A 24,251-nucleotide genomic window follows, 5' to 3' on the forward strand; every position below is an offset into this window, starting at 1 on the left:
CTCACCCCCTCCTCCCTGTCTCCTCCCCTCCACTTCCTCATCATCCTCTGTCCCTCCTCCCCCTCCTCACCCACCTCCTCCCCTCCTCCTCCTCACCCCCTCCTGCTCCTCATCCTGCTCCTCCACCCCTCCCCTCCTCCTGCTCCTCCTCCCCTCCCCTCCTCCTCCTCCTGCTCCTCCTCCTCTTCTTCCTCCTCCCCTTCCCCTCCTCTTCCTCCCCCTCCCCCTCCTCTTCCTTATCCTCCCCCTCCCCCCACCCCTTCTCTTCCTTATCCTCCCCCTCCCCTTCCTCTTCCCCCTCCCCCTCCCCTTCTCTTCCTTATCCTCCTCCCCTTCCCCTCCTCCTCCTCCTCCTCCTCCACTTCTTGTTGCCCAGGTGATGGTCAGGACTGGTCCCTCCTGATGATGAGGTTATGGACTGAGCAGCAGACGACCACAGATCTGGATACCTGCTCAGGCCTGTGCTGCAAAGCTCCCCTGGAACGGTCCAGGCAGCGGGAGTGTTGTTCGAGGACGCTGATTGTTTGCTCGATGATGTTCCTTGTGGCAGCATGGCTCTGATTGTAGGCCTGCTCTGCGGCTGTGCCCGGAGTCCTGACAGGAGTCCTGAGCCATGTCCGGAGAGGATAGCCCTTGTCGCCCAACAGCCAGTCTGTAACCTGCTGGCCTGACTGGAATAAAGGCGGAACCGAGGACGGGCACAGGATGAAAGAGTCGTGACCGCTGCCAGGATAGCGGGCACAGACCTGCCCGATGCCCTGCCTGTGCTCGCAAACCAGCTAGACATTGAGGGGGTGGAATCCCTTTCCATTGATAAAGATACCAGGCTGGTTATGGGGAGCATGCAAGGCGATGTGGATGCAGTCTAGGAACATAGGAACATAGGAACAGGAGTAGGCCATTCAGCCCCTCGTGCCTGCTCCGCCATTTGATAAGATCATCGCTGATCTCTGATCTAACTCCATATACCTGCCTTTGGCCCATATCCCTTAATACCTTTGGTTGCCAAAAAGCTATCTATCTCAGATTTAAATTTAGCAATTGAGCTAGTATCAATTGCCGTTTGCGGAAGAGAGTTCCAAACTTCTACCACCCTTTGTGTGTAGAAATGTTTTCTAATCTCACTCCTGAAAGGTCTGGCTCTAATTTTTAGACTGTGCCCCCTACTCCTAGAATCCCCAACCAGCGGAAATAGTTTCTCTCTATCCACCCTATCTGTTCCCCTTAATATCTTATAAATTTCGATCAGATCACCCCTTAACCTTCGAAACTCTAGAGAATACAACCCCAATTTGTGCAATCTCTCCTCGTAACTTAACCCTTGAAGTCCGGGTATCATTCTAGTAAACCTACGCTGCACTCCCTCCAAGGCCAATATGTCCTTCCGAAGGTGCGGTGCCCAGAACTGCTCACAGTACTCCAGGTGCGGTCTAACCAGGGTTTTGTATAGCACCTTGGACTCTGGGGAAGTCTGCCGTGTGGGTAAAACCCAGTGCTCTCTCGTCCTGCTTCGCTCTGACCACGGGGAAGGAGATGTAGGTGTTTCTCCTGGTGTAGAGAGCCTCAGTGACCTCCCTCATACAGCGGTAAACAGCAAACTATGCCATGTCATTGATGTCACCTGCTGCAGCCTGGAAGGAGCCCGTGGTATAACAGTTAAGGGCCGTGGTGACCTTGACAATCACAGGCAGTGCTGTCCATGCCCTGGTGCAGGGCTCGAGTTGTGGCTGAAGCAGGTGACATAGCTCAATGACAGCCTCCTTGGTGAGGAGAAGGCGTCTCAGACATTGCTCCTCAGGGAATTTCAGGTAGAAGTGCTCCCTGTGTGTGTGACCCCCTGTACAGCGCCCTGCTCCTTCTCCCTCTTCTCTCATCTGCTCCCGCTCTCTCCAACCTCCGAACTGCAAAGGCCACTCATGACTGGAATAAACCCTTTCCAAAGCAGACAAAAGCAGTGCAGCACCAACACAAAGTCATTCCCAGGTGCTTGAGATGTGCCAGCATGTGCTGGAGTGTTTGCTAAAGCACACAGCAGCCCCCCAGGGACAGATTGAGCATTGGGGCTGAGATTTCTCTATACACTGTTCCTGGGTTTTCTGGTAATTGGACACACTTACAAACTCACTGATAACACAACAGCGTGTGGCTTATAGATAAGGTTATCCAGTAGACAGGAACCCTTAGTTTGGTGAGAATAAACACTGCTCTAACTACTGTTTGGTACTGATTTATAGCTCTGTGAAAGAACCAGTGTAAATAATTCAAGTATATTCAACAGGACTTTTAAGTAATAAGTGAACAAGTGTGCTATTCCATTAATAATACAATTTTAAATTCATACTTTTTGCAGTTTAAAGCGTATTTCAATCTGTTGGTCAAGGCTAGCTATAAAAAGCTGGTTATATTTCCTTTACTGGAGTAAACATAAGAAAGTTACTTTAGTTCTTTTTCACAAATTATTATCTTAGATCTGAAACGGATGCAAAGCATGATGGGTATTCGAAATATTTCACTTCCTCACAGGCAGAGAGGCTGAGAGTAGACCAAGGGGGCAGAGACAGACAGACGGCCAGACACGAAGCCGGAGCGAAAGAACGCAGGGGCAATGGCTGAGACTCCGAGTAAAGCTAGGGGAGCCGGACTGTTCGCCAAACACGTGCAAAAGAAGTTCATGAGAGCACAAGAAATGGTAACACCTCCTTTCCCTCCATGTTCCATTCAAATCTAGATTGTTTAAAACTTGGTGCATTTTGCGTCGCTGAGATTCAAACCAATTTATGAAAGAAAAGATTGCAACAAATGATTTGAGTCTTTCCATGTTGTTCTCTGGTCGGTTTGGCCGTTATAATATTTCCAATTTGCTGGCAGGTTCAGTTAAAAAATAAGGATGCAGTTTACCCGATGAGAGAATTTTTGATTAGAATTACATTTCGATTGAGTGCAGGGTGACAAAGACACATTTCCTGGTGTAAAACTGTACCTAAAATTGTTTAAAAAGAAAGATGAATGAACTCATTTTCTTCGCTCTGGAGCTGGCATGTTGCAAGAGTTAGTTTATTGCTCATTGTGGTGTTTGATGGTGTTTTCAGTTATCAAAGTGGGAGGTTCTCTGCAGGCTTCAAGTCCAAAGCAAAAATGTATTTTTTAAAAATTTCAACACTGATACAGGAAGAGATTCCATTCCTGTTTAAGCCCTGACACCCGTCCCCAATCGCACCCAAATCAAACAGAAAATCCACAAGCAATTCTTATTTTTTTTTTGGAAAGCTGCTTACTGTTCATTTGCCCCTCTCTGTTAAGGATGGATGCTGATTGTTGGCCAATCTAGGTTAACAGGAGATGTGGTGTATGTTGTGGTTAGAGCAGAGTCACAGGATGTCATCCTGCCCGCTGCGTTACATCTGAGCTGTTAGCAGGCACCTCCCACCGCAGTGCTTACAACAGGCTGCCCACCACACTTGCCTGAAGGCACTTCAGCCGTTCCGAGGCCCTCTGTGGATTCTTCCTGTCCCACATCCTGGGCGGCTGTCCTTTATTTCATTATTATAGTGGCGATGGCGGTGGTGCAAGAAACCTGGGGCTTTGCTCCAGGCTGAGGAAGCTTTCCCCCCTCTCTCGCCCGCCCCGCGCACAGTGCAACGTCTGATATGCTGGTCTATACGGGACCGCCTCAGACCGCGCCGGTCGCTAAGTAACGGCCCTGGCGCGGGGTCTCGGAGATGCAGGGCCATTTTGGGAGGTATGGGCTGCCGGCTGTGTGTTTCAGGAGATCGCGGATGGGCTGCCCCATTATCCAAAGGGGCAGAAAATCACCTGGGACTTGACTGCCATTTCCAATTTCGTGGAGATGCCGGTGATGGACTGGGGTTGACAAATGTAAGGAATCTTACAACACCAGGTTATAGTCCGACTGTTTTATTTGAAAATCACAAGCTTTCGGAGGCTTTCTCCTTCGTCAGGTGACCTGACGAAGGAGATAGCCTCCGAAGGCTTGTGATTTTCAAATAAAACAGTCGGACTATAACCTGGTGTTGTAAGATTCCTTACATTTCCCATTTCGGCCATGAGCACAAACTCCAAAAATCAGCTTTGTTTATTAAGATCCCATGTTTGTGTTCTCGGCCCTCCCCCAGCAGGGGGTCAGCAGCTCTCTGAGAGTAAGTGCGATACACAAAGTTCAGTCTGATGATTCACTGGGAGATTGTAACACACTCTGAGGCACAAAGAGGGGGGCCGACTCCTCAAAGTCACTTTGCTGCATCCAGCCGATCCAAATAGGCTCTGAGCCATGGCCCTCTGCTTCTTTCATTTACGGATTGGAGATTTGGCTCCACGGGAAAAAAAAACCCTGAAAATGCCCTTGTTACTCTGCATCCTCAGCACCGCCACCACCCCCCCAGCCACCCCTCCAGAAAGTGCTGACTGCTCGCTGGGGTTCCTCAGGTGCTCGCCGCCCTCTGGTACCTCACCCCAAGTGCCCGTTCATCGGGTGTGAACACAGACACCAAGGGGGTACTTCTGACGCGGTGCAATCGTGAAAAAAGGGCCCGAGCGAAACCAGCAGGCCCGTTTCGCATCTCTCCCGAGGAAATAAAAACGGGGAGAGATGTAAATCAGACTGCGGGCTCGCAGTTGCCCGTTTTACACGAACACCAACGGTCAGAATGAACCCCCTTGTGGATATTTGATTGTGGCGGGGGGGTTTCAGAACGGAGACCAATATTTTCAATTTTGGCGGGGGTGTCAAACAGACAGTGGCCGATTGACCACTTATTACAAACCTTGACCGAGGTTCCTCTCTGTCGTGGACAGGCTGGCTGATCCCCAACACCAGTTTTCACCCTCTCCCCGTGCTGAGATCACTGCACAGTGATCAGGAATAGAAACCCTGGCTGACTTTTTCCACCTCGTCTAACCCAGGGGTGCAGAGGTCTGTTAAAGGCCCCCTCAGTTCACCGCACACAGGCCCGTGACGATGGGACCTGCCACTCTCCTGGTGACCCAGACTGGCTCAGTATCACAGCCTGCAGTACTCCAAGTTACCCAATCAAGTTCTGCATTCTCATGGAAAGGCCCCACCTCCATCGTCTCACCAACATCGGCCTTTTTAATTATTGCCTCGTTTTATTTTCCTTAATTCAAATGCCCGCAACATTTTTAAAGAACAAGAGGCTTGCAACCTCCAGCAGACATTGCTCCTGACTGTCAACTCCAGCAGACATTGCTCCTGACTGTCAACTCCAGCAGACATTGCTCCTGACTGCCAACTCCAGCAGACATTGTTACAGACTGCCAACTCCAGCAGACATTGTTACAGACTGCCAACTCCAGCAGACATTGTTACAGACTGCCAACTCCAGCAGACATTGTTACAGACTGCCAACTCCAGCAGACATTGCTCCTGACTGTCAACTCCAGCAGACATTGTTACAGACTGCCAACTCTAGCAGACATTGTTACAGACTGCCAACTCCAGCAGACATTGTTACAGACTGCCAACTCCAGCAGACATTGTTACAGACTGCCAACTCTAGCAGACATTGCTCCTGACTGCCAACTCCAGCAGACATTGTTACAGACTGCCAACTCCAGCAGACATTGTTACAGACTGCCAACTCCAGCAGACATTGTTACAGACTGCCAACTCTAGCAGACATTGCTCCTGACTGCCAACTCCAGCAGACATTGTTACAGACTGCCAACTCCAGCAGACATTGCTCCTGACTGCCAACTCCAGCAGACATTGCTCCTGACTGCCAACTCCAGCAGACATTGTTACAGACTGCCAACTCCAGCAGACATTGTTACAGACCGCCAACTCCAGCAGACATTGCTCCTGACTGCCAAATTTAGCAGACATTGTTACAGACTGCCAACTCCAGCAGACATTGTTACAGACTGCCAAGTCCAGTAGACATTGTTACAGACTGCCAACTCCAGCAGACATTGTTACAGACTGCCAACTCTAGCAGACATTGTTACAGACTGCCAACTCCAGCAGACATTGTTACAGACTGCCAACTCTAGCAGACATTGTTACGGACTGCCAACTCCAGCAGACATTGTTACAGACTGCCAACTCTAGCAGACATTGTTGCAGACTGCTAACTCTAGCAGACATTGTTACAGACTGCCAACTCTAGCAGACATTGTTACGGACTGCCAACTCTAGCAGACATTGTTGCAGACTGCCAACTCTAGCAGACATTGTTGCAGACTGCCAACTCTAGCAGACATTGCTCCTGACTGCCAACTCTAGCAGACATTGTTGCAGACTGCCAACTCTAGCAGACATTGTTACGGACTGCCAACTCCAGCAGACATTGTTACAGACTGCCAACTCTAGCAGACATTGTTGCAGACTGCCAACTCTAGCAGACATTGTTACGGACTGCCAACTCTAGCAGACATTGTTACAGACTGCCAACTCTAGCAAACATTGTTACAGACTGCCAACTCTAGCAGACATTGTTGCAGACTGCCAACTCTAGCAGACATTGTTGCAGACTGCCAACTCCAGCAGACATTGTTACGGACTGCCAACTCTAGCAGACATTGTTACAGACTGCCAACTCTTGCAGACATTGTTACAGACTGCCAACTCTAGCAGACATTGTTGCAGACTGCCAACTCTTGCAGACATTGTTACAGACTGTCAACCCCAGTAGACATCAGTCCAGACTGTCAACCCCCAACAGTCATGCTCCAGAATGCCAACCCCCAGCAGACATGCTCCAGACTGTCAACCCCCAGCAGACATGCTCCAGACTGTCAACCCCCAGCAGACATGCTCCAGAATGCCAACCAGGCTACTACCTACTTAACTGCCATTGTGAGCTTACCTGTAGCTGAGCCTGCGTCCTGGTAATAACGCTGTAGATTAAACCTCTTCAGAAAATAATCACCTTGGCTTCAGTACAGAACTATTAGCTGCAATTATTATCTTTTCGGAGTTTCAGCAGGTTAACCGAGATCACTGAGCCTCGCCTGTTAATTGTTAATTGTTACTTCATTGATCTTGACCTATATATAGGCAGGGTTCAGATTTATTGCTGCACTTTTTTACCCAGTGAAGGAATTATTCTGTAATAAATTGGCTCAGTTATTTATTAAGGAATTGTCCATATTTGGGCTTTGGCTGATTTACTGACAACTGGTTCTGTTTTCTGATTGGAGGAATCCTTTATTCTTTTTGTGGCGGGGCGATTATCTGCTTAACAGATAATTAATGTGGATTTCATTAATGAGCAATGTAAGTTCAGATCAATAAAGTTCGTTCTTTTTTTCCCTTCAACTTCGTTATCAAGCCTTCCCTGTTTAAGTGCACTGCCCTCTCTTCATTTATTGTTGCTATGGAGATGGAAGTGCAAAGGTCAATCTGGCGCCTTCAAAAGCTAGGCCCAGGAATCTTGGCTTGGAGAGAACAGAATGTAAATGTGAGCGGCCATTTCTCCCTCCATTTTTCGCATGTTGGCAGCTGGCGCGCTTATTGTTTAGTCGGCTTGTGGCCTATGACATTCTGGTACAGCCAGACAAGGTGCTCATCGTCTTTCTCCAAAGGGAGTTGCCAGTGCCTGTCGGGCTGCCATTCAGAGAGAGCGCCTGACCTGCGCGTTCGAGCAATGACACTCTTAAGCATGAACGTTCAGCTTACTGGTTCATGACTTCCCTGAGAAGACCGCATTTGCCGGGAGTCTCACCATTTTAGTGCAGAGAGAATTTGTTGGTCTATGAACCAAGGTTCTTCGAATGTCATCAGGAGAAAGTGATCACATGGTGCTGACTGACCTCCCTTCCCTCTTTGTGCTATCACTTGGAACACTGGAGGAGTGAAGTGAAGCGACTGTTCATTAAGGATCAGTTATGTCACCAATATTCTTTGCAAAACTAGTTTCACTCGCTGCAAATACCAGTTCATTAGACTATCTCCAAATCAACAACACATGGTGTTGGTGCCACCAATATTTGAACAGAAAATTAATTTGTGTGATGTTTGTGAATATGTGTGAACCCAACTCTGCAAAAACTGGTGCTGAATAGAAACCACACCCATTCCTGTCTCATGTAGAAAATGCATCAAGTCAGTAGAGTCTAGTTGCATGGTCTTAAAACCATCTGTCCTCAGGTTGCTCCTGTCCAATGTCATTACAATTCCTCCAGTGTCCATCCAACATTGTAGGAGCGCTCTTTTCTGACTTGTCTCTCCCAATGAGCTGGAGATTGGGTGGATCTTGATTGAGATAAACTGACATCTGGTTGGGATTTTTGAAGGAATCTCTGGACAGGCAATCCTATTGGGGCTTCTACCTTCTGCAGTTAGGTGGGGGGAAATGAGAGGTACTGTGGAACACGAACATAGACTGCAGGCTCATTCCCCTCCGATTGTAGTTGGACTACTGCTCTGAGTGTGTTTTCCTACCTCATGACAGTTTTAATATGGGCCAAAGGAGCAATTTTACTGTAGGCCCTGGACATAGATGGGTTGGTGATCAATCAACAAAACTGCTCCTTAGAAACGTGATAGAAAGCTATGATATGGCTTTTTTATTGGAGTGTTTGTAGTCCTAAAGGCCTTCTGTGCTATATCTCATAGCAGGGAATGTAATGACAGGTCCATAGTCCCCTTGTACACAACCTTTAGACCTTCTAATCTGAGTGGAAAATTACCTTGCTCAATGTTAAGGGTCTAAGCCACCTACTAAAAGGGAGAAAGTATTCAGAAGGTTTGGTGCTTCCTCAGCACTATTCAGGACTCTTGTACTTTGAATAACCCTGCCTCGCTGTTTCCTCTTGATGCCAAGAAGACTTTTGACTGGGTTGAATGGAGTTGGTTTCAAAGAGTGTTGGAAGCAATGGGATTTGATGCAAGCTTTATCAAACTGGTGTTCCTATTTTATTTAAATTTCTGACCCTGTGTCCTCACCAACTGAATGATATCTGCCAGTTTTGATCTATTCCAATGCACAGGACAACTTTTCCTTTCAAGGACAGTAGGTTAGACACTGGCTTTTCACCTCTGTGACCAGGGTTCAAATTTGACGCAAACTAAGAGGATGAATGGCTCTGAGGATCCCACATGAAATGTGTTTGGGCAGTTTCAACCTAGTTTTTAATGGGTTTCGGCCCACAGAACTAAATTGTCCCAAGTTTGCAGTAAATTGGTAAATTACTAATAATGAGAGGCCACAGAATAGCTTCTGCTGTCAGATGCATCTGTCCATGACAGTATCGGTAGGAGTGACCAGCGCACAGTCCTCGTGGAGACCAAGTCCCATCTTCGCACTGAGGACACCATCCAACGTGTTGTGTGGCACTACCACCGTGCTAAATGGGATAGATTCAGAACAGATCTAGCAGCTCAAAATTGGGCATCCACGAGGTGCTGTGGGCCACCAGCAGCAGCAGAATTGTATTCCAGCACAATCTGTAACCTCATGGCCCGGCATATTCCTCACTCTACCATTACCAACAAGCCAGGGGATCAACCCTGGTTCAATGAGTGTAGAAGAGCATGCCAGGAGCAGCACCAGGCACACCTAAAATGAGGTGCCAACCTGGTGAAGCTACAACTCAGGACTACATGCATGCTAAACAGCGGAAGCAACATGCTATGGACAGAGCTAAGCAAATCCACAACCAACAGATCAGATCAAAGCTCTGCAGTCCTGCCACATCCAGTCGTGAATGGTGGTGGACAATTAGACAACTAACGGGAGGAGGAGGCTCTGCAAACATCCCCATCCTCTATGATGGTGGCGCCCAGAACGTGAGGGTAAAAGACAAGGCTGAAGCGTTTGCAACCATCTTCAGCCAGAAGTGACGAGTGGATGATCCATCTTGGCCTCCTCCTGAAGACCTGTGCTCCAGAACTAGCTGCACCTCTAGCCAAGCTGTTCCAGTACATCTACAACAAAGTGGAAAATTGCCCAGGTATGTCCTGTCCACAAAAAGCAGGACAAATCCAATCCGGCCAATTACCACCCCATCAGTCTACTCTCAATCATCAGCAAAGTGATGGAAGGGGTCATTGACAGTGCTATCAAGCGACACTTACTCACCAATTAGTTAGGCCTCATCTGGAGGATTGTGTTTAATTCTGGGCACCACACTTCAGGAAGGATGTCAAGGCCTTAGAGAGGATGCAGAGGAGATTTACCAGAATAGTACCAGGTTCAAAGACTTCAGTTATGTGGAGAGACTGGACAAGCTGGGATCTTTATCCTTAGAGAGGAAAAGGGGAGATTTAATAGAGGTGTTCAAAATTATGAAGGGTTTTGATAGAATAAATAGGGAGAAACCGTTTCCACTGGCAGGAGGGTCAGTAACCAGAGGACACAGAATTCAGGTGATCGGTAAAAGAGCCAGAGGCGATATGAGGGAACTTTTTTTTTACGCAGCGAGTTGTTATGATCTGGAATGCACTGCCTGAAAGGGCGGTGGAAGCAGATTCAATAATAACTTTCAAAAGGGAATTGGATATGAACTTGAAAAGGAAAAATTTAAAGAGCAATGGGGAAAGAGCAGTGGAGTAGGCACGATGGGCTGAATGGCCTCCTCCTGTGCTGTATGATTTTATGACTTTATGACTTTGTAATCTACTCACCGATACCCAGCTTGGACCTGGACAAAAGAGCTGAATTCCAGAGGTGAGGTGAGAGTGACTGCCCTTGACATCGAGGCAGCATTTGACCGAGTGTGGCACCAAGGAGCCCTAGTAAAATTAAAGTCAATGGGAATCAGGGGGAAAACTCTCCAGTGGCTGGAGTCATACCTAGCACAAAGGAAGATGACAGTGGTTGTTGGAGGCCAATCATCTCAGCCCCAGAGCATTGCTGCAGGAGTTCCTCAGGGCAGTGTCCAAGGCCCAAACATCTTCAGCTGCTTCATCAATGACCTTCTCTCCATCATAAGGTCAGTGGGGCTGTTCACTGATGATTGCACAGTGTTCAGTTCCATTTGCAGCCCCTCAGATAATGAAGCAGTCCGTGCCCACATGCAGCAAGACCTGGACAACATCCAGGCTTGGGTTGATAAGTGACAAGTGACATTTGTGCCCGACAAGTGCCAGGCAATGACCATCTCCAACAAGAGAGTCTAACTACCTCCCCATGACATTCAACGGCATTACCATCACCAGATCCTCCACCATCAACATCCTGGGGGTTGCCTTTGACCAGAAACCCAATTGGATCAGCCACATAAATGCCGTGGCTACAAGAGCAGGTCAGAGGCTGGGTATTCTGCAGCGAGTGACTCACCTCCTGACTCCCCAAAGCCTTTCCACCACCTGGAAGGCACAAGTCAGGAGTGTGATGGAATACTCTCCACTTGCCTGGATGAGTGCAGCTCCAACAACACTCAAGAAGCTTGATGCCATCCAGCACAAAGCAGCCCACTTGATTGGCACCTCATCCACCACCCTAAACATTCACTCCCTCCACCACCGGCGCACAGTGGCTGCAGTGTGTACCATCCACAGGATGCACTGCAGCAACTTGCCAAGGCTTCTTCAACAGCATCTCCCCAACCCACGACCTCTACCACCTAGAAGCACAAGGGCATCAGCCACATGGGAACAACACCACCTGCACGTTCCCCTCCAAGTCACACACCATCTCGACTTGGAAATATATCGCCGTTCCTTCATCGTCGCTGGGTCAAAATCCTGGAACTCCCTTCCTAACAGCACTGTGGGAGAACCGTCACCACACGGACTGCAGCGGCTCAAGAAGGCGGCTCACCACCACCTTCTCGAGGGCAATTAGGGATGGGCAATAAATGCTGGCGTTGTCAGCCATGCCCACATCCCGAGAACTAATTCAAAAAAATGAAAATGTCACATTAGTGCAGTCAGGGAATGCTGCTTTGAAGTGAAAACAGAAATCAATGTTGGAATGAAGCGGACCAACCTTTACCTTACATCCAACCCGTGCCATTCCTGAAATGGAAACGCATGACGCTGGCGCTGAGTGCCTGAAGTGGGAAAGTGTTACATTTCTCAATGCTAACCTCCTTCGCCCACCTTGCACAAATATTCATTGATAGAGTTTCTGACAGGGTTGAAATATAATTACAGCCAGCCCAAGCCTGTGGGCCTCGATGGCCTGCTTTCACCCTAAGAACTCAGCTTTCTGTCTAATGTGATGGATTGCCATTGACTTAAAGTATTGTGGGATGCAGATCCCTCAAGATCTATGGTCCCATGCAGACTGTTCTTACCACACTCAGGTTATTCATGAAGACCTCAGTTTCATGGGGGTGTTTTGAAAATGACCGTACTAACATAATCCTTAAGTCTTTTTGAACAGCTCTTGATCTCGGTATCTAGAAACACCTTAAATGATGGGCTGCCCCATCACACATTCAACACGGTAAACATCCTCAAATTGAGTTGAGTTGCCAGCAACTTTCTGGTGGGGTCATACTTGAAATGTCTTTTGTTTTGGGCCCTGCACCTCAGGAAAGGTATATCGGCCTTGGAGGGGGTGCAGCTCAGATTCACCAGAATGATACCGGGGCTGAAAGGGTTAAATTACGAGGACAGGTTGCATAGACTTGGCTTGTGATCCCTTTGAGTTTAGAAGATTGAGGGGTGATCTAATTGAGGTGTTTAAAATGATAGAAGGATTCGATAGGGTAGATAGAGAGAAGCTATTTCCTCTGGTGGGGGAATCCAGAAAGAGGGGACATAGTTTTAATATTAGAGCTAGGCCATTCTGGAGCAAAATCAGGAAGGACTTCTTCACACAAAGGGCAGTAAAAATCTGGAGTTCTCTCCCCCAAAAGGCTGTAGATGTTGGGACAATTGGAATTTTCAAGACTGAGATGGATAGATTGTTTTTAGGTAAGGGTATCAAGGGATATGGAGTTAAGATACAGATCAGCCATCATCTAATTGAATGACGGAGCAGGCTCGAGGGACTGAATGGCCTCCTCCTGTTCCTATGTTCCTACGATCCTATTTCAATGACCTCAAACATGACTCCTCCTTCATTAGATTTATGCTGTAGATCGCCATGAAGAATGAACATTGCGAACCAACGCCAATCACTAATCTTCTTCATATCAGGTGCCACACGTCCTGCACAGAATTCACATCTGATCCCAATGTCTGGGCAGGGATTGCTCACTTGGAGAGACATACATTCCAACTTGCAACCACAGGCCCCTCTGCCATTTCTCTCAGTTTAACCCAGACATCCCTCCCACCAGGGAAACAAGAGAACAAAGGCTTGAAATAATGTCCCAAGCCCTTGAAGATGGACAGGTCTTTCTGATTGTCCTTAAAAAGCTCTTGAAATGCCAACCATTGCCTTTACGGGCCTCTCAATTTTTATTGGAGTGTTTGTAGTCCTAAAGACCTTCTGTGCTATATCTCATAGGAGGGAATGTAATGACAGGTCTATAGTCCCCTTGTACACAACCTTTATACCTTCATATCTGTTTCATATCTGAGTGGAAAATTACCTTGCTCAATGTTAAGGGTCTAAACCACCTACTAAAAGGGAGAAAGTATTCAGAAGGTTTGGTGCTTCCTCAGCACTATTCAGGACTCTTGTACTTTGAATAACCCCGCCTCGCTGTTTCCTCTTGGTGCCAAGAAGACTTTTGACTGGGTTGAATGGAGTTGGTTTCAAAGAGTGTTGGAAGCAATGGGATTTGGTGCAAGCTTTATCAAAAGGTAAGCATTCTGCAGTTTAGTTGTGCGGCCCACAGTTTTTCAGAGTGGGGGAGGAAAGGAGATGTTCGATGACCTAAATATATTTATTGCTTCAGGGCAACTCAAATGTGACCCTTACTGAATGTATTCTTCAGAAATTCGCTAAAGAATACCCATGAAGTGACAATGCTGCTAGCCAATATCTACTTCAAATTGCCTTTACATGCTGAGATTCCCCCAGCTATTCGGTCTCATCAGATTGCCTTGGCAGGATTGATTACTTGGATAGACATGCATTGTCATTCCTACATACTTCTGGCTCAACCCAGATGTTCCCCTTGTGGTATTTTCTAATCTTGATTTTACGAAGGCTTACCCAAGGTCATCCACAATGCAACAATCTGTTCATCTGAATCTCTCTGAAAAGTACTTCACCATTAGGGTGCTAATTCCAATTGTTACTACAAGGTTTATTAGGGTTCCCAAGCCTTCTTTTTATCCCTTATATCTTGCGCCCACTCATGAATTTGAGATTTCTATTTAGTTCTCCTAAATATGGGCAGTAACCTCACATTTTTACGTTATCCCTGTATCCATCAGACCAGAGAGCTTCAAAGCAGTGCGAGAGAGATGTGATCATTACTGACTTTGATCCAATGAGACAGAGAGATGTGATCCATCACTGACTTAGATCCAGTGAGAGAGAGATGTGATCCATCACTGACTTTGATCCAATGAGACCGAGATGTGCTCTATCACTGACTTTGATCCAATGAGACAGAGAGATGTGATCCATCACTGACTTTGATCCAGTGAGAGAGAGATGTAATCCATCACTGACTTTGATCCAATGAGAGAGAGATGTGATCCATCACTGACTTTAATCCAATGAGAGAGAGGTGAGATCCATCACTGACTTTCATCCAATGAGAGAGAGAGAGGTGATACATCACTGACTTTGATCCAATGAGAGAGAGATGTGATCCATCACTGACTTTGATCCAATGAGAGAGAGATGTGATCCATCACTGACTTTGATCCAAATGAGAGAGAGATGTGATCCATCACTGACTTTGATCCAATGAGACAGAGAGATGTGTTCCATCACTGACTTTGATCCAATGAGACAGAGAGATGTGTTCCATCACTGACTTTGATCCAATGAGACAGAGAGGTGTGATCCATCACTGACTTTCATCCAATGAGAGAGAGATGTGATCCATCACTGACTTTGATCCAATGAGAGAGAGATGCGATCCATCACTGACTTTGATCCAATGAGAGAGAGAGAGAGATGTGATCCATCACTGACTTTGATCCAGTGAGAGAGATATGATCCATCACTGACTTTGATCCAGTGAGAGAGAGATGTGATCCATCACTGACTTTGATCCAGTGAGAGAGAGAGATGTGATCCATCACTGACGTTGATCCAATGAGAGAGAGAGATGTGATCAATCACTGACTTTGATCCAATGAGAGAGAGATGTGATCCATCTCTGACTTTGATCCAATGAGAGAGAGAGAGATGTGTTTCATCACTGACTTTGATCCAATGAGACAGAGAGATGTGATCCATCACTGACTGATCCAGTGAGAGAGAGAGAGGTGATCCATCACTGACTTTGATCCAGTGAGAGAGAGAGATGTGATCCATCACTGACTTTGATCCAGTGAGAGAGAGAGGTGATCCATCACTGACTTTGATCCAGTGAGGGTGAGAGAGGTGATCCATCACTGACTTTGATCCAGTGAGGGAGAGAGATGTGATCCATCACTGACTTTGATCCATTGAGAGAGAGAGAGATGTGATCCATCACTGACTTTGATCCAATGAGAGAGATGTGATCCATCACTGACTTTGATCCAATGAGACAGAGAGAGATGTGATCCAACACTGACTTTGATCCAATGAGAGAGAGAGATGTGATCCATCACTGACTTTGATCCAATGAGAGAGAGTGAGATGTGATCCAACACTGACTTTGATCGAATGAGAGAGAGAGATGTGATCCAACACTGACTTTGATCCAATGAGAGAGAGATGTGATGCAACACTGACTTTGATCCAGTGAGGGAGAGAGGTGATCCATCACTGACTTTGATCCAATGAGAGAGAGATGTGATCCAACACTGACTTTGATCCAATGAGAGAGAGATGTGATGCAACACTGACTTTGATCCAGTGAGGGAGAGATGTGATACATCACTGACTTTGATCCAATGACACAGAGAGATGTGATCCATCACTAACTTTGATCCAGTGAGGGAGAGATGTGATCTATCACTGACTTTCATCCAATGAGAGAGAGATGTGATCCATCACTGACTTTGATCCAATGAGGGAGAGATGTGATCCATCACTGACTTTGATCCAGTGAGAGAGAGAGATGTGATCCATCACTGACTTTGATCCAATGAGAGAGAGAGATGTGATCAATCACTGACTTTGATCCAATGAGAGAGAGATGTGATCCATCTCTGACTTTGATCCAATGAGAGAGAGAGAGATGTGTTTCATCACTGACTTTGATCCAATGAGACAGAGAGATGTGATCCATCACTGACTGATCCAGTGAGAGAGAGAGAGGTGATCCATCACTGATTTTGATCCAGTGAGATATAGAGATGTGATCCATCACTGACTTTGATCCAGTGAGAGAGAGAGGTGATCCATCATTGACTTTGATCCAGTGAGAGAGATATGATCCATCACTGACTTTGATCCAGTGAGAGAGAGATGTGATCCATCACTGACTTTGATCCAGTGAGAGAGAGAGATGTGATCCATCACTGACGTTGATCCAATGAGAGAGAGAGATGTGATCAATCACTGACTTTGATCCAATGAGAGAGAGATGTGATCCATCTCTGACTTTGATCCAATGAGAGAGAGAGAGATGTGTTTCATCACTGACTTTGATCCAATGAGACAGAGAGATGTGATCCATCACTGACTGATCCAGTGAGAGAGAGAGAGGTGATCCATCACTGACTTTGATCCAGTGAGAGAGAGAGGTGATCCATCACTGACTTTGATCCAGTGAGGGTGAGAGAGGTGATCCATCACTGACTTTGATCCAGTGAGGGAGAGAGATGTGATCCATCACTGACTTTGATCCATTGAGAGAGAGAGAGATGTGATCCATCACTGACTTTGATCCAATGAGAGAGATGTGATCCATCACTGACTTTGATCCAATGAGACAGAGAGAGATGTGATCCAACACTGACTTTGATCCAATGAGAGAGAGAGATGTGATCCATCACTGACTTTGATCCAATGAGAGAGAGTGAGATGTGATCCAACACTGACTTTGATCGAATGAGAGAGAGAGATGTGATCCAACACTGACTTTGATCCAATGAGAGAGAGATGTGATGCAACACTGACTTTGATCCAGTGAGGGAGAGAGGTGATCCATCACTGACTTTGATCCAATGAGAGAGAGATGTGATCCAACACTGACTTTGATCCAATGAGAGAGAGATGTGATGCAACACTGACTTTGATCCAGTGAGGGAGAGATGTGATACATCACTGACTTTGATCCAATGACACAGAGAGATGTGATCCATCACTGACTTTGATCCAGTGAGGGAGAGATGTGATCTATCACTGACTTTCATCCAATGAGAGAGAGATGTGATCCATCACTGACTTTGATCCAATGAGGGAGAGATGTGATCCGTCACTGACTTTGATCCAGTGAGGGAGAGAGATGTGATCCATCACTAACTTTGATCCATTGAGAGAGAGAGAGAGAGATGTGATCCATCACTGACTTTGATCCAATGAGAGAGAGAGAGATGTGATCCATCACTGACTTTGATCCAATGAGAGAGATGTGATCCATCACTGACTTTGATCCAATGAGAGAGAGAGAGATGAGATTCTTCACTGATTTTGATCCAATGAGAGAAAGAGATGTGTTCCATCACTGACTTTGATCCAATGAGAGAGAGAGAGAGATGTGATCCATCACTGACTTTGATCCAGTGAGGGAGAGATGTGATCTATCAGTGACTTTCATCCAATGAGAGAGAGATGTGATCCATCACTGACTTTGATCCAATGAGGGAGAGATGTGATCCATCACTGACTTTGATCCAGTGAGGGAGACAGATGTGATCCATCACTAACTTTGATCCATTGAGAGAGAGAGAGATGTGATCCATCACTAACTTTGATCCATTGAGAGAGAGAGATGTGATCCATCACTGACTTTGATCCAATGAGAGAGAGAGAGAGATGTGATTCATCACTGATTTTGATCCAATGAGAGAAAGAGATGTGTTCCATCACTGACTTTGATCCAATGAGAGAGAGAGATGTGATCCATCACTGACTTTGATCCAGTGAGGGAGAGATGTGATCTATCACTGAATTTCATCCAATGAGAGAGAGATGTGATCCATCACTGACTTTGATCCAATGGGAGAGAGATGTGATCCATCACTGACTTTGATCCAGTGAGAGAGATATGTGATCCATCACTGAATTTGATCCAATGAGAGAGAGATGTGATCCATCACTAACTTTGATCCATTGAGAGAGAGAGAGATGTGATCCATCACTGACTTTGATCCAATGAGAGAGAGAGAGATGTGATCCATCACTGACTTTGATCCAATGAGAGAGATGTGATCCATCACTGACTTTGATCCAATGAGAGAGAGAGAGATGAGATTCATCACTGATTTTGATCCAATGAGAGAAAGAGATGTGTTCCATCACTGACTTTGATCCAATGAGAGAGAGAGAGATGTGATCCATCACTGACTTTGATCCAGTGAGGGAGAGATGTGATCTATCACTGACTTTCATCCAATGAGAGAGAGATGTGATCCATCACTGACTTTGATCCAATGAGGGAGAGATGTGATCCATCACTGACTTTGATCCAGTGAGGGAGACAGATGTGATCCATCACTAACTTTGATCCATTGAGAGAGAGAGAGATGTGATCCATCACTAACTTTGATCCATTGAGAGAGAGAGAGATGTGATCCATCACTGACTTTGATCCAATGAGAGAGAGAGAGATGTGATTCATCACTGATTTTGATCCAATGAGAGAAAGAGATGTGTTCCATCACTGACTTTGATCCAATGAGAGAGAGAGATGTGATCCATCACTGACTTTGATCCAGTGAGGGAGAGATGTGATCTATCACTGAATTTCATCCAATGAGAGAGAGATGTGATCCATCACTGACTTTGATCCAATGGGAGAGAGATGTGATCCATCACTGACTTTGATCCAGTGAGAGAGATATGTGATCCATCACTGAATTTGATCCAATGAGAGAGAGATGTGATCCATCACTGACTTTGATCCAATGAGAGAGAGGTGAGATCCATCACTGACTTTGATCCAATGAGAGAGAGAGATGTGATCCATCACTGACTTTGATCCAATGAGGGAGAGAGATGTGATCCATCACTGACTTTGATCCAACGAGAGTGAGATGTGATCCATCACTGACTTTGATCCAATGAGAGAGAGAGATGTGATCCATCACTGACTTTGATCCAATGAGAGAGAGAGATGTGATCCATCACTGACTTTGATCCAATGAGAGAGAGAGATGTGATCCATCACTGACTTTGATCCAATGAGGGAGAGAGATGTGATCCATCACTGACTTTGATCCAATGAGAGAGAGAGATGTGCTCCATCACTGACTTTGATCCAATGATGGAGAGAGATGTGATCCATCACTGACTTTGATCCAATAAGAGTGAGAGAGATGTGATCCATCACTGACTTTGATCCAATGAGGGAGAGATGTGATCCATCACTGACTTTGATCCAATGGGAGAGAGATTTGATCCATCACTGACTTTGATCCAGTGAGAGAGATATGTGATCCATCACTGACTTTGATCCAATGACAGAGAGATGTGATCCATCACTGACTTTGATCCAATGAGAGAGAGGTGAGATCCATCACTGACTTTGATCCAATGAGAGAGAGAGATGTGATCCATCACTGACTTTGATCCAATGAGAGAGAGAGATGTGATCCATCACTGACTTTGATCCAATGAGGGAGAGAGATGTGATCCATCACTGACTTTGATCCAATGAGGGAGAGAGATGTGATCCATCACTGACTTTGATCCAATGAGAGAGAGAGATGTGATCCATCACTGACTTTGATCCAACGAGAGTGAGATGTGATCCATCACTGACTTTGATCCAATGAGAGAGAGAGATGTGATCCATCACTGACTTTGATCCAATGACACAGAGAGATGTGATCCATCACTGACTTTGATCCAATGAGAGAGAGAGAGAGAGAGAGAGAGATGTGATCCATCACTGACTTTGATCCAATGAGAGAGAGATGTGCTCCATCACTGACTTTGATCCAATGAGGGAGAGAGATGTGATCCATCAATGACTTTGATCCAATGAGAGAGAGAGATGTGATCCATCACTGACTTTGATCCAATGAGGGAGAGAGATGTGATCCATCACTGACTTTGATCCAATGAGAGAGAGAGAGAGATGTGATCCATCACTGACTTTGATCCAACGAGAGTGAGATGTGATCCATCACTGACTTTGATCCAATGAGGGAGAGAGATGTGCTCCATCACTGACTTTGATCCAATGACACAGAGAGATGTGATCCATCACTGACTTTGATCCAATGAGAGAGAGAGATGTGCTCCATCACTGACTTTGATCCAATGAGAGAGAGAGAGAGAGATGTGCTCCATCACTGACTTTGATCCAATGATGGAGAGAGATGTGATCCATTACTGACTTTGATCCAATAAGAGTGAGAGAGATGTGATCCATCACTGACTTTGATCCAATGAAACAGAGAGATGTGATCCATCACTGACTTTGATCCAATGGGAGAGAGATGTGATCCATCACTGACTTTGATCCAGTGAGAGAGAGATGTGATCCATCACTGACTTTGATCCAATGAGAGAGAGATGTGATCCATCACTGACTTTGATCCAATGAGAGAGAGGTGAGATCCATCACTGACTTTGATCCAATGAGAGAGAGAGATGTGATCCATCACTGACTTTGATCCAATGAGAGAGAGAGAGAGAGAGAGATGTGATCCATCACTGACTTTGATCCAATGAGAGAGAGAGATGTGATCGATCACTGACTTTGATCCAATGAGGGAGAGAGATGTGATCCATCACTGACTTTGATCCAATGAGGGAGAGAGATGTGATCCATCACTGACTTTGATCCAATGAGAGAGAGAGATGTGATCCATCACTGACTTTGATCCAACGAGAGTGACATGTGATCCATCACTGACTTTGATCCAATGAGAGAGAGAGATGTGATCCATCACTGACTTTGATCCAATGACACAGAGAGATGTGATCCATCACTGACTTTGATCCAATGAGAGAGAGAGAGAGAGAGAGAGAGAGATGTGATCCATCACTGACTTTGATCCAATGAGAGAGAGATGTGCTCCATCACTGACTTTGATCCAATGAGGGAGAGAGATGTGATCCATCAATGACTTTGATCCAATGAGAGAGAGAGATGTGATCCATCACTGACTTTGATCCAATGAGGGAGAGAGATGTGATCCATCACTGACTTTGATCCAATGAGAGAGAGAGAGAGATGTGATCCATCACTGACTTTGATCCAACGAGAGTGAGATGTGATCCATCACTGACTTTGATCCAATGAGAGAGAGAGATGTGATCCATCACTGACTTTGATCCAATGACACAGAGAGATGTGATCCATCACTGACTTTGATCCAATGAGAGAGAGAGAGAGAGAGAGAGATGTGATCCATCACTGACTTTGATCCAATGAGAGAGAGATGTCCTCCATCACTGACTTTGATCCAATGAGGGAGAGAGATGTGATCCATCAATGACTTTGATCCAATGAGAGAGAGAGATGTGATCCATCACTGACTTTGATCCAATGAGGGAGAGAGATGTGATCCATCACTGACTTTGATCCAATGAGAGAGAGAGAGAGATGTGATCCATCACTGACTTTGATCCAACGAGAGTGAGATGTGATCCATCACTGACTTTGATCCAATAAGGGAGAGAAATGTGCTCCATCACTGACTTTGATCCAATGAGACAGAGAGATGTGATCCATCACTGACTTTGATCCAATAAGAGTGAGAGAGATGTGATCCATCACTGACTTTGATCCAATGAGGGAGAGATGTGATCCATCACTGACTTTGATCCAGATATTCCGCTTTGGATACTGTTGGGAGAGATAGCTTTTCAGGGGAAAGCAGCAAGAGCCAAGTTTGTGGCACCACGGGTGGCTCTGCTGCACAGGAGGGGAGGAAGAAGAGTGGCAGGGCGATAGTGATAGGGGATTCAATTGTAAGGGGAACAGATAGGTGTTTCTGCAGCCGTAAACGTGACTCCAGGATGGTATGTTGCCTCCCTGGTGCTAGGGTCAAGGATGTTGTGGAGCGGCTGCAGGGCATTCTGGAGGGGGAGGGTGAACAGCAAGTAGTCGTAGTCCACATCGGTACCAACGACATAGGTAAAAAAAGGGATGAGGTCCTGCAAGGTGAATTCAAGGAGTTAGGAGATAAATTGAAAAGCAGGACCTCAAAGGTAGTGATCTCAGGATTACTACCAGTGCCACGTGCTCGTGATTACAGGAACAGGAGAATAGACAGGATGAATGCGTGGCTGCAGGGATGGTGTAGGAGGGAGGGATTTAGATTCCTGGGACATTGGGACCGGTTCTGGGGAAGGTGGGACCTGTACAAGTGTGACGGGTTACACCCGAACATGACCGGGACCAATGTCCTCGCGGGGGTGTTTGCTAGTGCTGTTGGGGAAGGTTTAAACTAGAGTGGCAGGGGGATGGGAACCTGAGTGGGGAGTCAGAAGGGAGTAAAGTTGAGAGCAGCATGAGAGGGGAAGACCCAGGGGAAATCTACAATACAAATAGCACAAACAGTTGTTCAAGAACAAGTGGAAAGAAAAAGCATAGAGCAGCAGAAAGAAAGTGTACTTTAGACACGACAGATAAAGTGAAAACTAGAAGGCATAAGGCGATTATCCCAGCATCAAAGCTGAAGGTCAGACTAGGGTGTGTGGCCCAACTAAGAGTTCGATGTACAAATGCACGGAGTATAAGGAATCAATTAAATGAACTACAGGTTCAAATTCAAATTGGAGGGTATGACATGATAGCTATTACTGAGACATGGCTGCAGGATGGTCAGGATTGGGAACTAAATATACCGGGTTATAAGGTCCACAGGAGAGATAGGGAAAATGGAAGAGGGGGAGGAGTAGCCTTAGTGATTAGAGATTAAATCACTTCAATGATAAAGGGGGATATAACGAGAGGTAAGCAGCCAACAGAGACCTTATGGGTTGAATTGAGAAATAGGAGAGGATCTAAGACTATAGTGGGAGTTGTGTATAGGACCCCTGGCAGCAGCTCTGAAGTGCTAGATTGTATAAATGCAGAGATTAGACAAGCGTGTAACAAAGGCATAGTGGTCTTAATGGGGGACTTTAACCTTCACATAGATTGGGAAAAGCAGACTGGCAACTGTCAGAAATGTAGTGAATTTCTTGAGTGTGTCCGGGATAGTTTTCTACAGCAGTATGTCCTAGAGGCAACAAGGGGGCAAGCCATACTAGATTTAGTAATGAGTAATGAACCAGATTTAGTTAACGGCTTAACTGTGCGAGAACATCGACCCAATAGCGATCATAACATGATCGAGTTCAATGTAGTGTTTGAAAGGGAAAAAAGTGAATCAGCTGCTAAGATTCTAGACTTGGGCAAGGCCGACTTCAATGGGATGAGACAGAGACTGTCCACAGTAAACTGGGCAAATCTGTTAATGGGTAAAACGACTGATGATCAGTGAGAAATGTTTAAAGAAACATTTAATGTGATACAGAACCGGTTTATACCCCTGAGGGGCAAGAACTCTACTTGTCAAAAAAAACAGCCATGGACAACTAAAGAGGTGAGGGACAGTATAAGACGTAAGGAAAGGGCATACAAAAAGGCAAAAAATAGCACAGATCCTGGCAAATGGGAAAGATACAAAGATCAACAAAGGGTCACAAAACAGATAGTAAGAGCTACAAAAAGAGAGTATGAAAAGAAACTCGCAAGGGATATCAAAACCAATACAAAGAACTTTTATAGTTATATTCGGAAAAAGAGGGTGGTCAGGAGCAGTGTTGGCCCCTTAAAAACTGAAAGTGGGGATATTGTCATTGACAATGGGGAAATGGCGGACATGTTGAATAATTACTTTGCATCAGTATTTACAGTAGAAAAAGAGGATAGCATGCCGGAAATCCCAAGAAAACTAATATTGAATCGGGGACAGGGACTCGATTAAAATTAACATAAGTAAAGCAACAGTAATGAAGAAAATAATCGCACTAAAGAGTGACAAATCCCCAGGACTAGATGGTTTCCATCCCAGGGTTTTAAAGGAAGTAGGTGAGCAGATTGCAGATGCCCTAACTATAATCTTTCAAAGTTCTCTCGATTCAGGAACTGTCCCTCCAGATTGGAAAATTGCACATGTCACTCCGCTTTTTAAGAAAGGGGAGAGAAGG

General features: G+C 45.8%; 1 protein-coding gene across 2 annotated transcripts in view; it reads left to right on the forward strand.

Annotated features, from left to right (window-relative positions):
• The first annotated feature begins 2,525 nt into the window (after nucleotides 1-2,525).
• Nucleotides 2,526-24,251, forward strand: part of LOC137307323 (amphiphysin-like) — a 187,126-nt gene continuing 165,400 nt past the window's right edge. For both annotated transcript variants that reach the window (XM_067976797.1, XM_067976798.1), the window contains exon 1: nucleotides 2,526-2,689. In XM_067976797.1, coding sequence (XP_067832898.1) covers nucleotides 2,606-2,689 — 84 coding nt within the window. In that variant the 5' untranslated portion in view covers nucleotides 2,526-2,605. The remainder of the gene's footprint in view (nucleotides 2,690-24,251) is intronic.

The sequence above is a fragment of the Heptranchias perlo genome, chromosome X (genome assembly GCF_035084215.1).
Source record: "Heptranchias perlo isolate sHepPer1 chromosome X, sHepPer1.hap1, whole genome shotgun sequence".
In the NCBI taxonomy this organism is placed as follows: Eukaryota; Metazoa; Chordata; class Chondrichthyes; order Hexanchiformes; family Hexanchidae; genus Heptranchias; species Heptranchias perlo.